Here is a 25,144-nt window from a genome sequence, read left to right as displayed (position 1 = left end):
GCACTCGCCGAGTATCTTCAGCAGTGCTCTTTGTTATGTTTTCCTCACTCTGTGCTCATGACTTGCGACTGTTTGACAGCTTTAATCCATGTGAGGAATGCCTAAGAAACAGGCATTCCTCACATGTATTAAAACTGTCAAACAGTCGCAAATCATGAGCACTGAGTGACGAAAACATAATACCCGAGCATGCTGAAGATACTCAGAAAACACCAGAGCATGCTCGTAAATCCCGAGTAACGAGCATGCTCGCTCATCACTAATAGCCATATCTCTGGAACGGAGAGGAGTAGGAACAAAAGAAAAACAGTGCCAGATTCAGGAGAACGGCGACATTCACACCAAGTAAAAAATACATATTAATGATAGTGACAGGTAAAATACTTTAAAATACAGCCACACATTCTGAGAAATAATAATGTTTGCGGATCGGGGGGGGATTGCCCTCATGCAAAATTTTATACTTGGACCCAGAACCTACCATGGGCCATTTATAATAATAATAATTTTCTTATATGGCATAGTGGTGTTTGGACCCCTCAGGGAACAAGGCCCTGGTACAGTTGCTCCCTCTGCAGCTTCCGGAGCTAGGCCCCTGAAGGAGCTTGTGTTGCAAATAGACAGTCATTCAATGTAGGATGTTGACTTCCGTTGAGTGATTAGGTGCGAATAGCTGGAATTTGAGAAATCTGTTATGACGTTTGGTCCCATTAAGGAGAACAGATAAAGCTTCTGATCTCTCTTAAATGGAATCTGTCAGCAGGTTTTTGCTATGTTATCTGAGAGCAGCATGATGTGGGGGCTGAAACCCTGATTCCAGCGATGTTTCACTTACTGGGCTGCTTGGTGCAGTTTAGTTAAAATCCCTGTTTTCTCTGCTGTAGATCGAGCAGTTCTCTGAATGCTGAGCTCTGTATAACCCCGCCCACACCACTGTGATTGTTTTTTTGTGTAAACTGTACATAGGAGAAAGCTGCCGATCAGTGAAGGGGGTGGGGTTACACAGAACAGGAGGACTATGTGGCAGGAGACAACTAGTCCTATAGTGATAAACTCCTGCTGATAAAACACTGATTTTATTGAAACTACAACAAGCAGCCTGGTAAGTGACACATCGCTGGAATCAGAGTCTCAGCCCCTACATCAGGTTGCTCTCGGATTATTTAGCACAAAACTGCTGACAGATTCCCTTTAACAACAACATTCTAGACAATTTTGGACTTTTTAGCTTAATATTATACTTTACACTTTTAGATACATCAAAGAAGAAAAAGAAAGTGACCACCCTAAAGTAATCCCTCTGAAGATCATTACAAAGGATATTGGGAACTGTGCCTATGTAAGTGTTTTGTTGACCACATTATATTGCGCTAAGTAATTCTGACATGTGTAACCCTGGTTAGGATAATATTTCTCAGGATCATATCACACTGCAGGCATTTTCTCAGGACGTTATGTATTTTTCTATGTTTCTCTATGGTTTAATGATGAATATTTGATATTTTTACATTTTTCATTACACAGTATGTGCGAGGTTAAATGTGGATATAATAAGAAAAAATCAAATCTAATTAAAAGGGTTTAAATTAAATATATGTGACAAAAAGTTACAGACATTTCTGAGTTATGGATTGATGAAGCCGAGCAGAACAATCTTGTAATACAGTATTTCCATATCTGTACCACCAGGTAGTGTACTAAAAAAGCTGAGCAGAACAACCTCCAATAATGTACTTGTCTGTACTGCCTGGCAGTGCACTAGAGAGAGAACTCAGCAGAGCAAACGCTGCCGCTAATCACTCTGCTCAGTATTAATGTACTTAAAATGGCAGAATTGTTTCTAACTTTGCTATCTGTACCAAACAAATACCATTTTGGATACTAAAAGGGTGAAACAAATATAGAAAAAAAGGAAACAATTTTTTTTACTGGAGTTATAAGTTCCCTCCCATAATAAAGCAAATATGAGATGGAAGGGATAGATGGACTGACAGATGACAGACGGATAGACGGACAAGCGGACGGACATAGATAGACAGACGGACATAGATGGATAGATGGACAGGCGGACGGATATAGATGGATAGACAGACAGATAGACGGACATAGATGGATAGACGGATGGACGGACAGACTGATAGACGGACATAGATGGATAGACGTACGGACATAGATGGATAGACGGACGGACAAAGATGGATAGACGGACGGGCATAAATGGATAGATGGACGGACATAGATGGATAGGCGGACGGACATGGATAGACAGACTGACGGACGGACATAGATGGATAGATGGACAGATGGAGGGACATAGATGGATAGACGGACGGACATAGATGCATGGACATAGATGGATAGATGGACAGATGGACGGACATAGATGGATAGGCGGACGGACATGGATAGACAGACTGACGGACGGACATAGATGGATAGATGGACAGATGGAGGGACATAGATGGATAGACGGACGGACATAGATGCATGGACATAGATGGATAGATGGACAGATGGACGGACATAGATGGATAGAAGGATGGACATAGATGGATAGATGGACGGACATAGATGGATAGAAGGATGGACATAGATGGATAGATGGATGGATATACTGTAGATGGATAGACAGACATAGATGGATAGACAAACGGACAGGCATAGATGGACGGACATACATGTTTAGACAGACTGACATAGATGGATAGACGGACTGACAGATGGATAGACGGACTGACATAGATGGATAGACTGACTGACATAGATGGATAGATGGACATAGTTGGATGGACAGACAGAAGAATAGATAGAAGGACAGATAGATGGTTAGATGGATAGATAGATAGATAGATAGATAGATAGATAGCTAATAGATAGATTATAGTAAGATAGATAATAGATAGATGATAGATAGATAGATGATAGATAGATAGATAGATAGATAGATAGATAGATAGATAGATAGATAGATAGATAGATAGATAGATAGGATTGTTGTAGAGGTGTATTTTTCTGTAATGAGTAATTTTTCGCTGTGACTTTATTTCCTTCGCCCTCGTCTTCCTGTGTTTTGGGCAGAATGGTTCCTTGATGACAGGTCATTAGGGCCCAATATGACGTCTCCTTGTATCGGCTCTTGACACAATACAATTTCATCCAGTTTGTTGTTTTGTTGCATTTCTTGAATTCCGTGCTTCGGTAGCATGTAATAATCCGCGTCTCCTAATAGATGTCCGGAGCTGGAATGTTCTTTGCATTATTCATTGTACATTATATGCTTGACTTGTACTGAATTCCTAAAATTGCAAGTAACCACATCTACATGGATTACGGTGATCCCGGAGTTACTAGTGATTTATAGCACAGGGTCATGTACAGTCCGTCTACCATAGTCTATGAATATTGTTACACACAACACATTTGTTGCGCACAGTCCAGATCGCACTTATTCCTGATTTGATGAGGAATCACAGGGCCGTATCCATGCCACCTTTCACATTTTGTGCCTTGGATGCTATAACTGGTGTTGGTCAGTTGGTCAGCTCAATGATTTCCGTACATACGATGGTCTACGGAAGAGTCCTTAACTATTACAGATCTCATGAAGACAATATCATACATGGGTTCCTCCTGTTTGCCTGTTGCCATTGACCAAATTGAAGGGCCAATTTGTAAGGACAGTTCAGTTTCCTCAATATATTACATTCATTTAACTGAGAATCATGTAATATTGCTAAGGTGTCTTACCGTGCCCTCCACATTCTGCATCTGTAATTTCAGAAGGAACCTTGAAAACCTTTTTTCTATCATGTGAGGCCATGATTTCATGGACTTAGGTGGACCTTCAGTGATGCTGTGATGGTGCTCAACTCATTGGCCTCATCACTAGATTCCACTTGATCTTCTAACTTGGCCAGACCATAGTGGCTCCTTTATGTGACTGCTAATGGATCCCTACAGAGACAGGGGTCCTATCCCCTTTATAGATGGGTGCTGGGAACTTGTGGGTTCCTTGGATCAAATCCCACCAAGGACAACATCTGCAAGGAGTTCGTATGTTCTCCTCGTGTTTGCGTGGGTTTCCTCCGGGTTCTCCAGTTTCCTCCTGCTCTCCAAAAAGACATACTGATAGGGAATTTAGATTTTGAGCCCCAATGGAAACAGCCATGATAATGTACGTAAAGCGCTGCGGAATATGTTGGCGCTATATAAAATTAAAGATTCTTATTTATTATTACTTGTGTAGGACACTCTCCAACAACTGCATTCTTTACAAGCAAGAGACTAGAGAACAAACCCAAGGATTGAGGAAATGTCTTGGATGAAAAACCACAAGTCCTTTCTGTCCCAAGTGGCAAAACTTTTTTTTTTTTTAACTTTGTCATTTGGCTACCTCTCTTCCCTGTACATCACTGCTTATTTTTTCATGCAGTCAGTAGATACTGAGGACTATGTCGTCAGACCCCTCATGTCTGACTGATGTACAGCCATATGTTCTCTCTTGGTTTGGGGGCTGCGGGACACATGCGTGAGATTTCCTTTTCTCTTATGGAATTAGCATTAACGTTTTCTGTCTTCTTCACAGATACTTATCTATATTTAGCTCTGGGGTGAGGACCTTTGGTGATAATTATCCCACATTACATGATAGTTCACAGACAGTTTGTTACAGTTAATCTTCATTACTTCACCCGCACTCCGTGTCTTTAAAAGCCTTATAAAAATAGTTGATCTCGGCTCAGCGGTGACTCTTACATAAGAGTGCCCAGCAAACCACTTTATTTTATCCAAGGCTATATTACATTGAAAAAGGTCATTCTTAATTGATTTTGACAAAGTTGATATATTTATTACCGCATGTAGAACTCTAAATATATCTTTAGGTTGTTTTATATTGCTGCTTGTCCTTGTGCCATAAAATGATGTCTTATAAAATAGTAGGTCTCTTGCATGATTGCTTGTCTGGTTCTGACAGGGAGTGCCCCAGAGAGGAAGTTGAGCAAAACAATCTTGCATTATTTTCTTGTCTGTACTGCCAGGTTGTACCCTAGAGAGGAAGCCAAACAAAACAATATTACATTATTGTCTGTACTGCCAAGTTGTGCCCCTGAGATGAAACCGAACGAAACAATTTTTCTTTATCTTCTTGTCTGAACTGCCAGGTTGTGGCCTAGAGATGAAGCTGAAAGAAACAATTTAGCATTATTTTCTTGCATGTACTGAAAGGCGGTGGCCTAGAGATGAAGCCGAGCTAAACAATTTAGCATTATTTACTTGTCCATATTGCCAACTTGTGCCCAAGAAATGAAGCTGAGAGAAACAATTTGCACTATTTTCTTCAATGTACTGTCAGGTTGTGGCCTAGAGATGAAGCTGTGCGAAACAGTTTTGCATTATTTTCTTGTCTGTAAAGCCAGGTGGTGCCATAGAGAGGAAGCATATGCTGCTGGGTCCTGAGCCTGCTCAGTTTTATTGTACTCAAAATTATAGCATTGTTATATGCATCAGGAAATGCTACTATGGATACTAAAAAGGTAAAATCAAATATTAGACTGCTACAGCTAGCAAATAAAAATAGGTTCTCCTATTTTTGTTTAAAGAGGTTGTCCACTACTTTCACATTATCCTTTGGATCGGTCATCAATGTCTGATTGGCCAGGGTCCGACACCCGGCACCCCCACCGATCAGCTGTTATTGGTGTCGGCGGCCACCGGACAGAAATACTCACTTGCCAAGCTGCTCTACTTCTAGTGGCCATTGCAGGGTACTGCATATCCACCTCCCATTGATTTGAATAGGAGGCGGATGTGCAGTACCAAGCCCCGGCCGCTACAAGTAGATAGCAGCTTGACAAATGAATGCTTCCTGCTAGCGGCCAACGCCACCGATAACAGCTGATCGGCGAGGGTGCCAGGTGTCAAACCCCAGCCGATTAGACATTGATGACCTATCCTAAGGAGAGTGTCACGGGTGTGTTGCCACGAAGATCGTCACGAGTACACAGCCTGACTTCTCGCAGCTGACTTGTTGGTGCTTTGTGTTTTCTCGGCAGTGAAGGAGTTAATTCTCTCTCTCTCTGGGCTAGCTGAGGTCCAGCCTCGCCCAGCTGCAATCAATGCTTCGTTAGTGAGACTCCTTTATATTCCTGCAGGTCTGTTTGTGAGGTGTCGGTGAAAGCTTTTCATTCAGACTTACAGAGCGGATCGTGGTGTTTGGAGTTGCTGAGATAAGTGTATTTGGAAGTTTTATTTCCCTTTCCTCGCTTTATCATTTATCTCCTTTCCCGTTGGTGTTCCCTCTGTTGTAGTTGTGTTGAAGTTGTATGCAAGGTGGTTTTGGTTTTTCCCTTGTACTGTCTCGTTCGTCTAAATACTGTGTGTGGGCATATTATTGCTGGTTCCCAATTGTTGTGATCGGGGTCCTTCTCAGGACTAGATTACTGTGGTGCAGGGATCCTCAGGAGGTAGGGGTTACGCTGGCGGCCTGGACCTCTGTACCTTTAACAGTACCTCCAGGATGAGGGATTAGTCAGGGCCCCAGCTTAGGGTCAGCTTAGGCCCCCTACCTCCAGTATTCTGTGACAGTGTGACATTTTCACCGACCCACTTAGTTTTTCTCCAGCTACCATGGATCCAGTAGCCGGTCTAGCTCGGCAGTTGCAGAGTTTGTCCATGGGGCTGGCGGACGTTAGGTCCAAGGTTTTGCATCCTCTGGAGCAAGCCGGACCAGAACCTAAAGTAGCTCTCCCTGACAGGTTCACTGGGGGGCGGGACAAGTTTTTTGTTTTCCGGGAGGCATGCAAATTGTACTTTCGGCTGCGGCCTCGGTCATCGGGCAGTGAAGAACAAAGGGTGGGAATTGTCATCTCGCTCCTACAAGGGGACCCACAATCTTGGGCGTTCTCTCTTCCCCCAAGCTCCCCGGTTCTCCAGTCAGTGGATAGGTTTTTCGCTGCTTTGGGACTCGTATATGATGACCCAGATCGGATCTCCCTTGCTGAGTCTAAGTTACGTAGGATTCAGCAGGGAGATCGTCCGGCGGAGGAATTCTGTTCGGAGTTCCGTAGGTGGGCCACGGACACCCAGTGGAATGACCCGGCTCTTAGGAGCCAGTTTTGTCATGGTTTATCCGACAAATTACAGGATGTGTTGGCACAGTATGACTCTCCCGCGTCACTGGAAGCCGCTATGGCCCTTGCTATTCGCGTTGACAGACGGCTTCGGGAGAGGTGCGGGATAACTCTACCCCCTGTAATGTCTCCACCTCTTACAAGGTCCCCTCATATGGTGGTTCCCCTGGTCAGTCCGGAGGAGCCTATGCAATTAGGAGGGACATCATTTCGGGGAAGGGGACCGGTGGTGCGCCATAAGACAGGAAGGTGTTTCCTCTGCGGGAAAAAGGGACATTTTATTGGGGGGTGTCCATCCCGCCCCTTGCAGAGTAAAGAGTCGTCGAAAAAACTGTTGATCCCAGGTTGTGTGGTGGACGGCAATCTGGGAGTAGGTATTTCGTCCCTAGGTTCGTCTCAGTTTCTCGTACCGGCGGAGGTGGTGGTGGGTACGAGAACTGAGAGGATATCTGTTCTTCTGGATAGTGGGGCCGGGGCTAATCTGGTTGATGCTCGGTTTGCCCGGGTTCAAGGTATGCGATTGAGTGAGTTGGCTAAACCCATCCCCATATTCTCGATCGATGCCAGGCCTCTCGGTCAGGGAAGTTTTTTGCAAGCTGTGCATGGCGTAAAACTTCAAGTGGGGGCAATACATAAAGAACTGTTGTCTTGCTACGTGTTGGAGGGTCTTCCCACTCCTATAGTGTTGGGCCTTCCTTGGTTAGCTAAGCATAACCCTGTTATTAATTGGCAAACCAGAGAGATAAGCCAATGGAGTAAATTCTGTAATAAAAACTGCATGAACACGGTCATCGGTGCGGTTACTCCTTGGGTCTTACCTCCATTTCTGGCAGACTTTGAGGATGTATTCTCGGAGAATGGGTGTCAGGAACTACCTCCTCATCGCGAGTATGACTGTTCTGTAAAACTGCTCCCTGAGGCCAAGTTACCTAAAGCTAGGTTGTATAACCTTTCTGGTCCTGAGAGGCAGGCCATGAAGGATTATATTTCTGAAAGTCTGGCTAAGGGGCATATTAGACCTTCATCTTCACCGGTGGCCGCGGGGTTCTTCTTTGTTAAGAAGAAAGATGGAGGCCTACGCCCTTGCCTGGATTTCCGTGAACTTAATCGGATTACGGTCCGAGATCCGTATCCGCTCCCACTTATTCCCGATCTCTTTAATCAGATCGTGGGCGCCAAATGGTTCTCTAAGTTGGATCTCAGGGGGGCGTACAATCTGATTAGGATGAAGGAGGGGGATGAGTGGAAGACGGCTTTTAACACTCCGGAGGGGCATTATGAGAACCTTGTCATGCCATTCGGTCTGACTAATGCCCCGGCGGTGTTTCAACACTTTGTTAATGATATTTTTCGCCACCTGGTGGGACAGTTTGTTGTCATATATCTGGATGATATCTTAATTTACTCGCCGGATCTGGTGTCTCATCAGGAGCACGTTAGACAGGTGTTACAGATCTTGCGGGATAATAAACTGTATGCCAAGTGGGAAAAGTGTGTGTTCGCCATACAGGAACTCCAGTTTTTAGGCTTCCTGGTTTCTGCGTCCGGTTTTCGTATGGACCCTGGGAAAGTGCGGGCAGTTCTTGAGTGGGATCGGCCGGAGAATCTTAAGGCACTACAACGTTTCCTGGGGTTTGCTAACTATTACCGGAAGTTCATTCGTAATTTCTCGTCCATGGTTAAGCCTCTCACAGACATGACTAAAAAGGGGACGGATTTTTCTAGGTGGTCTGACAAGGCTTGTCAAGCATTCTCCTCCTTGAAAAAATGTTTTGCCTCGGCACCCATACTCATTCAACCTGATGCGTCTCAGCCATTCTTTGTAGAGGTAGACGCTTCCGAGGTAGGGGTGGGAGCAGTATTGTCACAGGGTTCGTCCCCTGGTAAGTGGCATCCGTGCGCCTTTTTCTCTAAAAAATTGTCGTCCGCTGAGAGGAATTACGATGTCGGCAATAGGGAACTCCTGGCCATTAAGTTAGCTTTTGAGGAGTGGCGCCATTTTTTGGAGGGGGCAGTTCATCCGGTCACCGTCATCACCGATCACAAGAACCTGCTATATCTGGAGTCCGCTAAACGTCTGAATCCCAGACAAGCTAGGTGGTCATTGTTTTTTACCAGGTTTAATTTCGTCGTTACATATCGTCCTGGGTCTAAAAATGTAAAGGCGGATGCCTTATCTCGTAGTTTCCCTGGGGCCGGGAATACAGACGACCCGATTCCTATTCTTCAGGAGGGGGTGGTGGTTTCGGCAGTATGCTCTGAGCTGGAGGAGGAGATATTGGAGGCTCAGGGGGACGCCCCTGTTGGACCTCCGGGGAGACTGTTCGTTCCAGATCAGTTGCGACAAAAGGTGATCGAGGCACACCATAACTCAGTTTTTGCAGGACACCCGGGGAGTAAAGCAACTGTGGATCTCCTCTCGCGTCGGTTTTGGTGGCCTAACTTACATAAAGAGGTGGTAACTTTTGTCGCGTCCTGTGGGGTTTGTGCGCGCTCTAAGACCTCACATACCCGTCCGTCTGGGGCCCTCTTACCTTTGAAGATCCCGGAGCGTCCTTGGACTCATCTGTCTATGGACTTTATTACGGACCTCCCTCCGTCTTCGGGTAAAACGGTCATACTCGTTGTAGTGGACAGGTTCAGCAAGATGGCACATTTTATCGCTCTTCCGGCTCTCCCTAATGCTAAAACTCTTGCGCAGGTGTTCATTGGGGAGATTGTGAGGCTTCACGGGGTACCCTCCGAGGTGGTGTCTGATCGGGGGTCTCAGTTTGTGTCCAAGTTCTGGAAGGCGTTTTGTGCACGGCGGGGGATGCATTTGTCATTCTCGTCGGCTTTTCATCCTCAGACCAATGGTCAGACGGAACGTATGAACCAGAGCTTGGAGACATATCTTCGGTGTTTTGTGTCAGAGAACCAGGAGGACTGGGCTTCTTTCCTACCTCTGGCAGAGTTTGCTCTCAATAATAGGCGAAGCGAGTCCACTGGTAAGTCCCCGTTTTTTGGGGCATATGGTTTTCACCCCCAGTTTTGTACTTTCAGTAGGGGGGGCTCTTCGGGGGTTCCGGAGGAGGAACGATTTTCCTCATCTCTCGCTTCAGTATGGAGAGGGGTGCTGAAGAATCTGAATACTATGGGGAACCGATACAAACGTATGGCTGATAGGAGGAGAGTGTCTGGTCCGGACCTAAGTGTGAACGATCAGGTATGGTTGTCTACCAGGAATATTAAACTTAAGGTTCCCTCCTGGAAACTGGGTCCCAGGTTCATCGGGCCGTACAGAATCAGTTCTGTTATTAATCCGGTGGCATTCCGTCTTGACCTCCCCCCTACTTTTAAAATTCACAACGTGTTTCACAGATCATTGCTTAAGAGGTATGTGGCGCCGGTGGTACCGTCACCTTTACCTCCCCCTCCTGTGGTTGTCAATGGTAACTTGGAGTTCCAGGTATCGAGGGTCATTGATTCACGCTTTAATCGCCGGTCCCTTCAGTACTTGGTTCATTGGAAGGGGTATGGTCCTGAGGAGAGGATGTGGGTTCCTGCGTCGGATATTAACGCAGACCGATTAGTTCGGGCCTTCCACACGACTCACCCGGATAAACCTGGCCCTGAGGGTCCGGAGGCCCCTCGTAGAAGGGGGGGTACTGTCACGGGTGTGTTGCCACGAAGATCGTCACGAGTACACAGCCTGACTTCTCGCAGCTGACTTGTTGGTGCTTTGTGTTTTCTCGGCAGTGAAGGAGTTAATTCTCTCTCTCTCTGGGCTAGCTGAGGTCCAGCCTCGCCCAGCTGCAATCAATGCTTCGTTAGTGAGACTCCTTTATATTCCTGCAGGTCTGTTTGTGAGGTGTCGGTGAAAGCTTTTCATTCAGACTTACAGAGCGGATCGTGGTGTTTGGAGTTGCTGAGATAAGTGTATTTGGAAGTTTTATTTCCCTTTCCTCGCTTTATCATTTATCTCCTTTCCCGTTGGTGTTCCCTCTGTTGTAGTTGTGTTGAAGTTGTATGCAAGGTGGTTTTGGTTTTTCCCTTGTACTGTCTCGTTCGTCTAAATACTGTGTGTGGGCATATTATTGCTGGTTCCCAATTGTTGTGATCGGGGTCCTTCTCAGGACTAGATTACTGTGGTGCAGGGATCCTCAGGAGGTAGGGGTTACGCTGGCGGCCTGGACCTCTGTACCTTTAACAGTACCTCCAGGATGAGGGATTAGTCAGGGCCCCAGCTTAGGGTCAGCTTAGGCCCCCTACCTCCAGTATTCTGTGACAGTGTGACAGAGAGGCCATCAATGTAAAAGTAGTGGACAACCTCTTTAAGGTCCTTGTCCCCAACCTCCAATGATAAGATAGCTTATGAATAAAAGCAGACATTTCTCTTTAAACGGCACACAGAAAATCAGACTTATTGTTGGAATTTCCACAAAGTGACAGCTATATTTGCGTTTTGCTCTTAGAGGCGATGTGGTGAGCGACCACTGACCGCTATCTATTAATGACGGCTAATCTTGGCTATGTCAGTCTGGATTTTCTGACCAGGAGCTTATTCTAGATCAGCAAAAAAAAATGGTATAAAACTTGTTTTCTTCTTGGTTCCAAATTTATAAGCATGGATCTGGTCCTGACGCGGCTACATGTTGGACTTCGGAGGACGGGGGTGTTTGGGGGAGAATGCATTTCTACGGCGCACGTCATGATGTACAATCTCCCCAAGAGATTTACTCCAGTCGCACATGGTCATTTATCTTCTGTCCGGTTCTCCTCAAGCTGAATGCTCTGCTGATGGGGGGAGAACTTTTGCAATTTTTCACTTTACAGTTATTAAAGTTATAGCCCTGAAACAGCCAATGTCTGTGCTGAACAGCATTCCCGACTGTGGAGTGTGCGAAGAGTAGAAATTCCTGATGAGGGCATAGATTGGCGTAATATTATCTAGTAATTATTTAGTGCCAACCTATTCAATTACATGTCACTTACTTTGTTCCTAGTGGGAGAACATCAAACTTAAAGAGGTTGTCCACTACTTTAACATTAATGACCTATCCTTAGGATAGGGCATCAATGTCTGATTGGTGGAGGTGCAAGACCTGGCACCCCCATCGATCATCTGTTCTCAGACAGTGTTGCCCAGTTGCGGATCTGCACAGCGCAGCTTCGCCAATTCTATAGTGTCCGCGGCCAGATACTGCACATCCGCCCCCTATTCTGATCAATAGGGGCGGATGTGCAGTACCCTGCCGTGACCACTATACAGTAGACGGTGCTGTGCAGCTCCGTAACTGAGCAGTTGCAGCCTTCACCGACACCAAGAACAGCTGATCAGTTGGGTGCCGAGTGTCGCACCCCCACCGATTAGACATTGATGACCTATCCTAAGGTCAGTAGTAGTGAACAACCTCTTTAACTTTCAAGACACCAGGAACAGCCACTATCAAAAGTACTGTTCGGTGCCTGGTAAATACTGAGCGCCATGGCCGCTTCAATCAACTGATCAACCTTATTGCTAGGAATCAGACTCTATTACTCTGTTATGGATAGCATATCTATCATTATCTGGTGCAAGCCCAGAAAAAGACAAATTGTTTGTATTAACAGGTGCTGAAAAACTGGAGAACAAGTGTCAAAAAAATTTACTCCCCAAGGGACTCTCATTGGCCCCATGTAGTGGCAGTCAGGGCCGCACCTTGGTAGTCCGAAATGACTTACCTTTCATTTGTGGTTTACGATGCTGGTGTCTTCTGATGTGATAGAGGAGCTTTGTTTCTTCTACACCCTTATTACTCCATCCTACCAGTCAGATATTTCTCATCGGTTTAAGATTCCCATTCTGACAGATCCATAATGGAAAGGCTCTTAACAGACCCATATGAAACTGTAATGGATCCTATCAGATCTCTTCAATTCATTATTTTTTTTTTTACAGTCAAAAACTCTCACTGTGACCAATGAAGATACCGTGACCGATGTCATTAAAATGGCGTTGCAGCAATTCAATGTGGAGGTAAGTGTCCAACTAATGTCTACCACCGTATATGTACAGTCACACATGTGGGAGAAACTGATTATGTTATTAGAAAGCACCACAGACCACTGCTAGTATACATTACATCACATCTATGTCCAGGATTTTAGTAATACACCTAAACCCCGAGTCTAACTATAATATTTCCCATTCTGATCTCTGCTGCATTTCAAATGTTATAGAGTAACTAAATTATTTTTTATAATCTTTCAGGTATTGCAAAGTTATGAATTTTTGTAACATACTTCATTCCCTTATTTAGCTACTTTTCTCACACAAACTCTATGCTGCAAAGCTGTTTCAATGCCAAGGTGATGTTTTCCTTTAGAAGTTTCTTTCAACTGCTGCTCAGCAAGAATCTGTACACTGCATTCGAACAGTTAGAGTATAGGACTTTTCCTGTCTGAGCCTCTCTGCTCTCCACCCTGGTAATGACACAGGAAAATTCACTTACAAAGACTGTTTGATTATGGTGTAGTGATATTTGACAGGCAACAAGTGAAAGCAGCTTCAAAAGGAGCACTGAGGCATGGTATTTGGAAGAGAAGTAAGCAAAATCCTGTTTGGAAATATATTACAAAATGTACATTAAGGGCTTTTCAGTGCCTGGAGGATAATTACATATAAAAAGTTTAAGAGTTACTAAACTTTCTTTTATTTTAGTTTTTTGTATTATTTTGTCCAGCATAGAAAGGTATGAAACTTTGTAAATCACTATATTAGGGGATCTCTCTTAATTTTTGTAAAAAAAAATAGTATGTAAGTAGCTTCCAAACACTGGCTTTCCCCCAGTCTATTTACATACATTGATATCAGAATATGTCCTGCGTGTTCTGCTTCGGCTCCACTATCAGTATTTGGTCAGTATTTTTTCTCAGTAGTGGGAGGCAAAACCAGGAGTGGGTGATAAATACAGAATTGATGACTTGTTTCTATTATACCTTTTCTCTGATTGTTCCTCACCTGGTTTTGGCCATACTGACCGAATACTGATAGTGGGGCCGTGGGCGCAGTCAGATGGCCATATTACTTCCACAAGGATCGTATCACAATCCTCGAACTGTCCGGTCAGCGCTCCTTACTTAAGCATGACAGCTTGCATTTCTATGCAGCTGACACGCTCAGGTAAGGAGGGCCGGCGGCCAGTCCAAGGTTTCAGATGCAATCCTCGCGTGAGTAATACGGCCGTCTGACTGTGACCTAAGCAGAACAATCTCCTGCACCAGCTCATCCCCAGAGTTGGAGCAGGCGCAGACAAGCTTATTTTTGATCCGAGTGCCATCCGACAAAACATCGGATTGCACTTGGACTAATATTAGTCTATGAGGCCGTCAGAGGAAAAGATCGCTGTGTGCCCATGTTTCATCCGATATTCAGATCGCACTTGGTCATGCAATTAAATGAGTTTGTGGAAAAGATCGGTCCTCACTCAGGTGACATCTGCACGCTGACACTATGGAGAAGATGGAGAATTTGCTTTCTCCATCTTCTTCCCAGAGAGAATCAGATTACACGATGCTTACACTTCCCAGAGTCAGACACAAGTGCTGAACTGACCCATCACTGCCATCATCTGTACTCAAAATCAGTATGTGCTGATATCCATGCAGCCAAAAGCAGGCAAGCAGTCTGGAGAAAAGCAGAGGTTTGGAAGATGCTTAGAAGCCATTCTAACTTGAATGAGGACAAATCTCCTAATAAAGTGTTTTGCAAAGTTTCATAAAGTTCTATGCTGTACAAAATTATTAAAATTCTTAAAAAAAATAAATACAAATGTAGTTACTCGGGCTTCATTTATTTTCTGTACCGTCTGAAAAGGAGAGGGATGTTGCCTGCCATAGGTATACTTGCTGTTAGGCCGTGGTCACACCAGCGTAAATTCTCACATCTGAGAGAATCTGATCGATTATGGTAATCACACTCATCAGAGTTTAATCAGAGTGTGATCTGATTTTCTCTGATGAGGAGAATATGGAGAAATACATTTTTCAATCTTCTCCATTCTGTCAGTACGTGGAAATTGGACAGCACTCAGATGCCATACGAGTGCAGCCAGATGATTTTCACGCACTCATTGACTTGCATGACCGAAAATAGGGTCGTTTGCACGAGTCCTTATGGTAAATCTCATCACTGATGTTGGACATGTATAAGGCAGAAACGTCGTCAAAGCTGCTGGTCATATATTGTATTTAAGGTAATTCTATTTAATTGAATTCAGAATTACGGTCAACCTACTAGAATACAATGGTATGGTCACACATTTCCTTTATGACCACATCTGTGATGCTTTGGTTAGTCTGAGCCTCGAATTCCTCCTGGGGACTCATGTCAGTAAGCATGTAGTGTCCATATTTCCTGTGCTGTCAATCTTCTTCTCTCACATTAGAATCATATCAATTCTAGGCGACCCGTCATATATTCCTCATCATAAGGGCCTGTGCAGATGACCGTATTTTCGGTCCGAGTGCAATCTGACAAAACATCAGATCCTGCTCGGACCAATGTTAGAGTATGGGGCCGTGAACATGTCCGATAAATTCCTGGGACAGGGACTGTCCGAGGAAAAAAATCACTGCATGCCCGAGTTTGATCTGATATTCGCATTGCACTCGGCCATGCAATTCAATGAGTGCATGGAAATCATCGGGCTGCACTCGGATGACATCTGAGTGCAGTCTGATTTCCGCGCACTGACACAATGGAGGAAGATGAAGACATTTTTTTCTCCATCTTCTTATCTGAGAGAATCGGATCACACTCTGATAAGAAATGGATCAATGTCATTTGCATAATCGACCCGATTGTCTCGGATGAGAGAATGGACGGCCGTCTGCCCCTGCCCTTCCAATCAGCTCGGATTCCATAATAGCACTTTATAGAATAGAATATTATCCTTCCGGCAGGGATCACTCGCTGATGATAAATTTTATCCCCCTGAGTTTGTTTTTCGGAGCCCTGAGAGGATTACGGCCTCTCTGATGTCAGCGGCTTCTTCACAATTCCACGTGTTGTAATGCGGCCTAAGGACAGTGGCCGCGGCCGGCTCATCCTGTGTTGTGTTCTCTCCGCAGGGCTCAGAAACAGATTACCAGCTGTGGGTCACCTCGGGCAAAGATGATGCACCTTATCCTCTTATCGGTATGCCAAAGGAATGTCAACTACTGTTTTAGCTTAAGCCTTTATATAGAGACAGTCAGAAAATGAGCAGATACCACAGGAAGGCATTAATGGCAGCTCTTCAATCATTACTGGCCATTGTTAGGATCCATTGATTTATTGGATCCCGTCCTTTGAGATTCCCCTCTAAGGATGTCACGCCGTAAAACGGCCATCGACTAACTATTCTGATCCTGTAAAACTTTCATAAAGGTGGAAGAAGCTATTGATTTTTTTTACTACAGCGATGGACATAGTGGGTACGGATTTTATTTATTAACTCGCAGGGGAAAATTCGACAAGCGGTTATCTCATTAGAGACAACTCCTTCGGCTATGTTCACACTAAGTCTTTTTTTTTTTTTCTGGAGGTTCAAGCAGAAAGCACTTTAAGGCTATGTTCACACATTGCTTTTTTCACCTTTTTTTTCTGCAGCAAAACCTGATCTCTTGCCAGGAAGGGTTGTTCAGGATTTTGCTTGTTTTTTTTGCTTGTTTTTTGCTGCATTTTTTTCCTTTTGTCTCTTAAGGCTATGTTCACACACAGTGTGTTTTGCTGCATATTTTGCAGCCAATTTTTATGCAAATTTTTAGCTGCGTCTTGCAGTACCAGCAAAGTCTATGAGAAACCAGAATTCTCTGTTTGCTTTTTGTTTGCTGCATATTTTCTGTCTTGGTTGTGTTTTAGGAAAATGGAGCATGTCGCTTCTTTCAGCAGTTTTTTCAGCGTTTTTTCTCCCATAGGAAGTAATGGGTGGTGAAAAAACCCTGCAAAAACGCACCAAAAAATGCACCTGCGGTTTTTGGTGTATTTTTGCAGCGTTTTTGATGGCAAAATAGAATGGGGTTGTTTTTTTTTTTCACAGAACTTTATGTACATGCATAAATAGAGACAGAAAGACAGTGAAAAAAACGCTGCAAAAACGCATAAAAAAACAGGTAAAGCAGCATTTTTGACACAGCTGTTTTCCTGCCAGAGAAAAGTTGTCAGCAGATTTAGCTGCAGAAAAAAACACGTGTGAACATAGCCTTATGCATGTACATGAGGTTGAGTGAAAAAAAAATCTCATTCTATTTCATCAGGTTTTGGCACAAAAAACGCTGAAAAAACTGACACCTGCGTTTTTGTTGCATTTTTTCACCACCCATTTCCTCTAATGGGTGAAAAATGCTGAAAAAACACTGAAAGAAGTGATATGCTCTATTGTGCAAAAAACTTGCAAAGCACAAAATCCTGATCAAACAAAAACCAAGGTGTCTGCATGAGATTTCTGGAATCTCATAGACTTTGCTGGTACTGTAAAACGCAGTTGAAAATTTGCATAAAAAAACGCTGAAAAAATGCAATGTGTGAACATAGCCTTCTAGTTTGGGCTTATATCCTAAGTCATGTGATAAGGCTCGTTAAAGGGTCACTATTGACTTTTAGGATTGCTACTTCCTGTAGGTGGCACTAGAGTTCTTGTCCTCTTCCTCTCTGAAGAGACAATTTGCATATTTCCCATGAGGAGCATTGTGGCTTTAAAAGTCTCCTCACTGTGACGTGCTTAACACGTCACTCTCCGCAAGGAAAAATGTTAGCCCTTAAACAAAGCTTTAGAAACTCTTTTTTATTTGAGATGCTTTTGGAAGCGTTTTTCCTTTCTTGATGCAGTTTTGAAAAGGTTTTTTTTTTTTTTTGCTGAAGACTTTATTTTTGAAGCCTTTTGACTGGACTGGGCCTAGTTTGGAGAGGTTTCTTTTAGGATCCTCTTCGAAGAAGTGACATACTGTACATTTTCTTTTTTCCCCCCATTTTCTTTTTACCTCTTCAGGAAGAAAAAAGTTTAAAAAATAAAACTCTTCATATGAACAGCAAAGTGGATTTGCCATAGAAATGAGTTAAAATACTTTTCCAAGAGTTATTGAACAAGTTTTTCATGAGGATTTGGGAGAGAATCTGCTGCCAAAAAAAATCCTGAAAAAAATTCAGTGTGAACATAGTCTTACGGAAAGGTCCAACTCCCTGCACCCCGGACAAACAGCGGGTTTCGAAAGGCCGTCCATGTCCATGTGAATGGCTCAAACAAAAGCAGAGCTGCTCCATTTTGATTTACAGAGGGAAGTCCCAAGCGACGGGCCACCTCTAATAGGGCATATGGATAGGCATTGTCTTCATGAGATCACACATTTATGGCATGCACCTTTTAATACATTTCTTGATCACTTTCACTACCTTCGTTATTTATAGTAAATGTGGGGCAGTAAGGTTTTTTTCTTATCCTATATTCTATGTTGTTGTTTCTTAGTTGTATCAATTAATTTTTTACTATAAAAGGGGTTAACCAATATTTTAATGCAGGTGACGTATCAATAGGATAGGTTATCAATATCAGATCGATACGGGTCCAACTCCCACCAGCCTCACTGATCAACTGATGGCACCCTGGCAGTGACATAGCGCCACACATTGTGTAGTGGCCATAATTAGTACTACAAGCTATTGCCCATTCACTTATATAGGAGAAGTTCCCCTTTAATCATAGGGCGAACAGTGAATCTTCATCTATGTAGCAGGTGAAGCATAGTGAAAAGCGTCCCACATAAGTCCAAATAGGAGCTGTGGACCCTAAACGGTGGGATATTTTTTAATCACGACTATATGCAAAGTCACCCTGTTGTGTATACTAGATACAATGGAGCATTATAATTATAGCTCCAAAGACGGACGTGGCCTCCAGGGACCTCTCATTATCACATACTCTTTGCAAAACACAAATACCTCTTCACCAGATGCCATAAGGTTTTGTATTTCTGAACATTAAAACTGAAAAAAATAAAAGTCCCATTAAATTTAACAGCAGAAAAAAGGGGGGGATTAAAGCTATTTGTCCTGAGCGGCTCCCGAGCAGATGTGTGAGCCCTTCACGGCGAGGAAAAAGAGATTACACTAAAATATATCACATTATAACTAAAACTGAGTGCTATAGAGCAGAGGCGAAGGTCCTGAACCATCCATAAAACAAACATAAGGGACATGGAATGCTACAAATCAAGGTTTTGGAGTTTAGGCCACGTTCACACATTCAGTATTTTACATCAGTATTTGTAAGCCAAAACCAGATCCAAGTGGTGTCCAATTTTTTACCGGACCCATAGATTTGCATTGCCGATTTTGATCCGACGCTCGGATGAAAGTCGGATACGTCTCCTTGATTTTACGCAAACCACTCAGTCCACAAAATATCACGGGTACGTGGATGGCCTCATAAACTAGCACAGGTACAAGTGCTATCCGTAAAAAACACGTATAGCCCTCATACGCGGAAATCAGACGTCTGAATGAGGCCTTCCTCTGCAGGACTCGAAGAAAGCTGGGTGAAAGTCACCTATAATGAGGGCTTACTAATTATAGCTACCGATAGGTGGCACTAGAGAGAGCTTTCTTTCTTCTTGAGGAGAGCTAATTTGCATATCCTATTTTCCAGGGAGCATTGCCTTTCCTATTAGACTCTCAGCTTTCAAACTAGCAATCTACACAAGAAGAAACAGAAGACTACTAAACCAGATCTTAACACCTTGACAGAACCGGGTGTCATTTAGTGGGCTGAACAGTATTTTATGTTCCTCTTCGTGTACTAATGCCCCTTTAAAGTGAACCAAAATTCCTAAAACTCCATTAGACATATACTGTTACATTTCATTAAACCGGCATGCGGGAATCAAAAATGTCTGGTAGTTCGGGACTAGAGATGAGTGTACCCGAGAGAGAGAGGGAGAGAGAGAGAGGATAGAGAGGGAGAGAGAGAGGGAGAGGAGAGGGAGAGGAGAGGGAGAGGAGAGGGAGAGAGAGGGAGAGGAGAGAGAAGAGAGAAGGAGAGAGAGAGGAGAAAGAGAAGAGAGAGAAAGAGAAGAGAGAGGAGAGAGGGAGAGGAGGGGAGGAGAGAGAAAGAGTGGACAGACAGAGGCAGAGGAGAGAGAGAGGGTGAGATGAGAGAGAGGAGAGGATAGAGAGGGAGGATAGAGAGGGAGAGAGAGGGAGAGAGAGGAAAGAGGAGACCGAGAGGCGAGAGGGGGAGAGGAGAGAGAGGGAGAGGAGAGAGAGGGAGAGGAGAGAGAGTGAGAGGGAGGAGAGGGAGAGGAGAGGCGAGAGAGGAAGAGGAGAGAGAGAGGATAGAGAGGGAGAGGAGAGAGAGAGGAGGGAGAGAGGAGTGAAGGAGAGGAGAGGAAAGAGGAAGAGAGGAGAGAGAGAGTGGAGAGAGAGGGTGAGAGGAGAGAGAGAAGAGAACAGTGGGAGAGAGAAGAGAGACAGGAGAGAGGAGAGAGAAAGGGGAGAGAGTAGAGGAGAGAGAGGGAGAGAGAAGAAGAGGAGAGAGGAGGAGATAGAGAGTGGAGAGACAGAGGAGAGAGAGAGGGTGAGAGGAGAGAGGGCAGTGGGAGAGAGAGTGGACTCCTGTACCCCACCCTGGACATGCCCCTACCCTCTAAAAGGATCTTGATATATCCTGGACCTCTATATGCCTCCCTACCCCCCACCCCCCTACTTTTTACCACTTGCTTTGGCAATGCTAATATGTACTTAGTCCTGCCAATAAAGCTCATTTGAATTTGAATTTAAATTTGAGAGAGGAGAGAGAAGAGAGCGGGAGCGAGGAGAGAGAGGGAGAGGAGAGAGAGAAAATTTTCCATCTCCAATGTTCCGGTCCCCATTGTTCTCTAAGGGGGTCAAGTTCAAGTTCGGGTCAAGTTCTGGTACCTGAACCGAACTTTGGACTAAAGTTCGGGTCGGGTGCCAGAATCCCAACTTTCACGGGTCCGCTCATCCCTATTGAGGACTTATTTATTGCCCTGAACTACAATATTATTGGCAGAGAAAATCAAATTGGACATTTTCTTGAAAAAGTTCAATCAGCGCCACGTATGGGGTCCCATTGATGCCGGATTTTAGACATTTAATGCAAATGTTCCTTTTCTTTCAGGACATGAATATCCATTCGGGATTAAAATGAGCCATATTCGTGACGCTTTGCCTCAAATGCAGGGGGCAAAAGACTCGATCAATCTGGAGGGGCCTTTCCTCATGGAGCAGCTGCCCCGGGAGATGCAGTGTCAGTTCATCCTGAAGCCCAGCCGCCTGGCCATATGTCAGCCGCTCTCCGGTGAGTCCTCCACCTTACAGAGGGCTCATTCAGCCGCATCAGTCTGTTATTACTGAGCTGACATAATCAGAGGGTAGCAGCGCACATTCCTCTGGCCTGAGCTATTTTCCTAGAATTTACAGCATGTTTATATATTGAGCAAGGTAACATTTTCAGGAAACCGTCCTCTTGGGCCGCTTTCAATTACTACAGCAGGGAACAAAAATCAAACGCAATTAAGGCCTATATGGGAATACGTGTGTTGTGCTGATGTAGCAGAAATGAGTTGTTCATTTACTACAATTTATGCTGTGGACTTGCATAGGACTGCTGGTAAACTCATTATCTTAAAGAGTAATTAAGCTTTCATTTTTTTTTTTACTTTGTCCAGCATAGAAACTTTACAATTCACTTTATTAGTAAAAAAAAATTGCATGTAAGTGGCTTCCAAGCCTTTGCTTTTCCTAGTCTATTTTCCTGCCTTCAGCTGCATGGATACTAGAATGTACTCATTTGGAGTACAGATGATGGCAGTGATGGGTCAGCCCCTGTCTCCTCCTCTGCGTGTTGTGTTTATCAGAACAATCTCCTGCTCCTGCAGCAGCTTCTCCCCAAAAGTGAGTGAGACATAAGTGCTGAGCTGCCTCATCACTGCCATCATCTGTACTCCAAATGAGTAGGTTCTGATATTCATGCAGGCAAATAGACTGGGGAATAGATGTGATTTGGAAGTCATTTAAATTGATTTTTTTTAAAGGATTAACAACAAATCTCATAATAAAGGGATTTACAAAGTTTTATTACTTTCCATACTGGACAAAATTATAAACATATACCGTATGTGTGTGTAGATAAAAGTTTAGTTACTCTTTAACTTAAAGAAAACTTGTAGATTTTATACCCCAAGCATGTTAAGGTGCTTTAATGGGAACCAGTCACCAGTTTTATACCTTATAAACCCTAACCATCACCAATGAAGGGAGTCTGTCAGTTTTGCTATGTAATCTGAGGACAGCAAGAGGTAGGGGTTAAAACACTGAACTCAATGATGTATCATATGTCAGGCTGTGTGCTGTTGTTTACTTAGACTGAAGGAATAATCACCCTGTGATTAAAGAACCTTGTGATTAAAGAAGTTGTCCACTACTTTCACATTGATGCCCTATCCATAGGATAGGGCTTCAATGTATGATCGGCTGGGGTCCCGCATGCGGCACCCCTGCGGATCAGCTGCTATCGGTGCCAGTGGCGGCAGCCGGCCAGAAGTCCTTACCTGCGGTGCTTGGCTGTCAAATTGTAGTGGCCAGCGCTTGTTACTGCACATCCGCCTCCTATTCAATTGAATGGGAGGCGGATGTGTAGTACCCTGCTGCGGCCACTACAGATAGACGGTCAAGCACCGCAGACAAGGACTTCTGGCTGGCAATCGCCGCCGGCACCGATAACAGCTGATTGGCGGGGGCGCCGCATGCCACGACTGATCATACATTGATGCCCTATCCTACGGATAGGGCATCAATGTGAAAGTAGTGGACAACTCCTTTAATATTGCAGTGATTATCAGGAGCTTCCAAGTTCGACTCCGCCCCCTCCTGTGATTAGCAGTTCACTGTCTATAGACTGTGTACACAGAAAGCTGTGGTGTGGGTGGAGTTAGCTCTTTAAGCTCTGCTGCATGGCAAAATATAAAAACTCTGATTGTGTCAGAACTGCGGCACCCAGTACACTTACTGATACATCGTTGGATTCAGCTTCTCTGTTCCTACTTTATGCTGCTCTCAGATGAAGTAGCAAAAACCTGCTGACAGATTCCCTATAAAGCATGTGAATGAGGTTCCTAGAAGGGAAGGAAGTAGTCTGATTGTCGTATGGAGTCAGGAAGGAATTTTTTTCCCCAATGTGGAGCTTAGCGTTTGCCACATGTTTTTTTTAGCCGATGTTAGGCTATGGGTTGAACTAGATGGACCTAGTCTTCTTTCAACCTTAAAAACTATGTTACTATGCTACTTTATATCCTCACAGGTGCCGCTCTGGATAAGTATTTTATTCATGTCCCAGGCAGCATGCAATTTGCACGGTCCAGTCCTATAGGTGTCTGTAGGCGTCCTCAATGCTGGCAAATGCCACTTCTTCTATCTCGATGGAAGTGGATGATGTCTCCTACGTCATCTACACAGTGGTCGAAGTCTTGCGCCTGCGCAGTTGAATCAGAGACTTGCGCTCTACCCTAAAGAGCAGCCAGGAGCACATCAGGGAGTTGATGATGTCTAAATGAAGCTCGCACCTGCGCTCTACAGGACTTTGCTGAACTCTAGGGCAGAGCAAGGTGCTCCTGCTCAGGCCTCTGATTCAACTGCTCTGCCGCCAGACTTCAAGCACTGTGTGGATGACATAGGAAACGTCATCTCCTTCCATCAGGATAGAAGAGGCGGCGTTTGCCAAGACTGATAAGGCGTCAAGAATGATCCGGAGACACCTACAGACCGAACCGTGAAATTTGCATGCAGTGGGAGACTTGAATGAAACACTTTTTAGACATATGCAGGGGCACCTATGAGGGCATAAAGGGCCTGTAGGAACCCCACTTATATGCCTGAAAAGGTGATGAGCATGGTTTATAGGGTATAAAACTGGTGACAGGTTCCCTTTAATGATGATTGAATCCTGACCTTTCTTGTAGAAATCTGTTTTAGAGTAATCCATAGTTGAAATTATATGCTAATGAGCTGCAAGTGCAGTGGGCAGGACCTGCACTTGCAGCTCTCCTGCCTCTCTGCCTATTACCCGCCTCCTGTGTATGACTGACAGATCACTGAATCATTAGATAGGGCAGTGCACATGCCCCGAACTTCTGACCAGGTGGCAAGTGTAACTCTGAACTGTACTGCTATCGATATGAAACACTTGGGTCCTGTAGTCCAGCGAGTAGCCCCCACAATCTGCATCCTGTAGGTGTCTGACTGCTGTCGTCCTGTGGCGGACATGATGTCAGCATCCAGACATCACTGCATTGCGCGGCGAGAGGTCTCTCTGTGTGGAGTCATTGGGATAGAAGAAGAGTCGCACAGGTTGTGCACCCCTAAGCTTGGCGCTGACTGCAGAAACACGGCTAAGAAAACGATATCCAGTGTTGGCTCTGCAGCTGTTGTAAAACTACAAGTCTCAGCATACACCTACAGCTTCAGGATGGGGACCACCAGGTTAAGGATTGCTATTTCATAGGAATTCTTCCCAACCGGATAAAAAATTCCCAACTGTGCAAAAGTTTGTTCACGACTGTGGGAATGCCTCCCTAGTATAACGTGCTCTGTAGCGTGTGGGTGGAATAATTAAAGAGCCGGGATCCGACCGTGGCCTGGACCAGCGGGTAAGCAGCTTTCATGAGCCTGCTAATAATAACCCAGTCTGCAGAGATTGACCTGGATATCCCATTGTCACTTACAGGTCAGTCTTACAGATATAACCTGGACTCACAACCTTTCTACCTGCGCTTGTCATCCAGAAATAGATCCACTATGAAGACGGTTATTAAAGGGGTATTCCCATCTCCAAGATCCTATCCCAATATGTATCAGGTGTAACAATAATAATATTAGCAAAAACCTCCAATTAGAAATGTAGTATAGTTTTTCTGATTTGCTATATGGGCAGGAAGAATGCAAAAACATTGTTAACCCACACAACAAAAAACTGTATTACTGATCAAGGCATAAACTAAAG

The 25,144-nt window shown here is 44.3% G+C and overlaps 1 protein-coding gene across 1 annotated transcript in view; it reads left to right on the top strand.

Annotated features, from left to right (window-relative positions):
- The window catches only part of ARHGAP20 (Rho GTPase activating protein 20), a 164,157-nt gene that overhangs the window by 111,692 nt on the left and 27,321 nt on the right, over positions 1-25,144 (top strand). The window contains exons 6-9 of the mRNA XM_073662442.1: positions 1,255-1,339; positions 13,051-13,128; positions 16,224-16,290; positions 21,266-21,445. Of these exons, the coding sequence (XP_073518543.1) occupies positions 1,255-1,339; positions 13,051-13,128; positions 16,224-16,290; positions 21,266-21,445 (410 nt within the window). The remainder of the gene's footprint in view (positions 1-1,254; positions 1,340-13,050; positions 13,129-16,223; positions 16,291-21,265; positions 21,446-25,144) is intronic.

Source organism: Phyllobates terribilis, unplaced genomic scaffold, assembly GCF_046119375.1.
Source record: "Phyllobates terribilis strain yellow unplaced genomic scaffold, ASM4611937v1 Scaffold_2__4_contigs__length_985480577, whole genome shotgun sequence".
Taxonomy (NCBI): domain Eukaryota; kingdom Metazoa; phylum Chordata; class Amphibia; order Anura; family Dendrobatidae; genus Phyllobates; species Phyllobates terribilis.
This window is presented reverse-complemented; position numbering and strand designations above follow the sequence as displayed.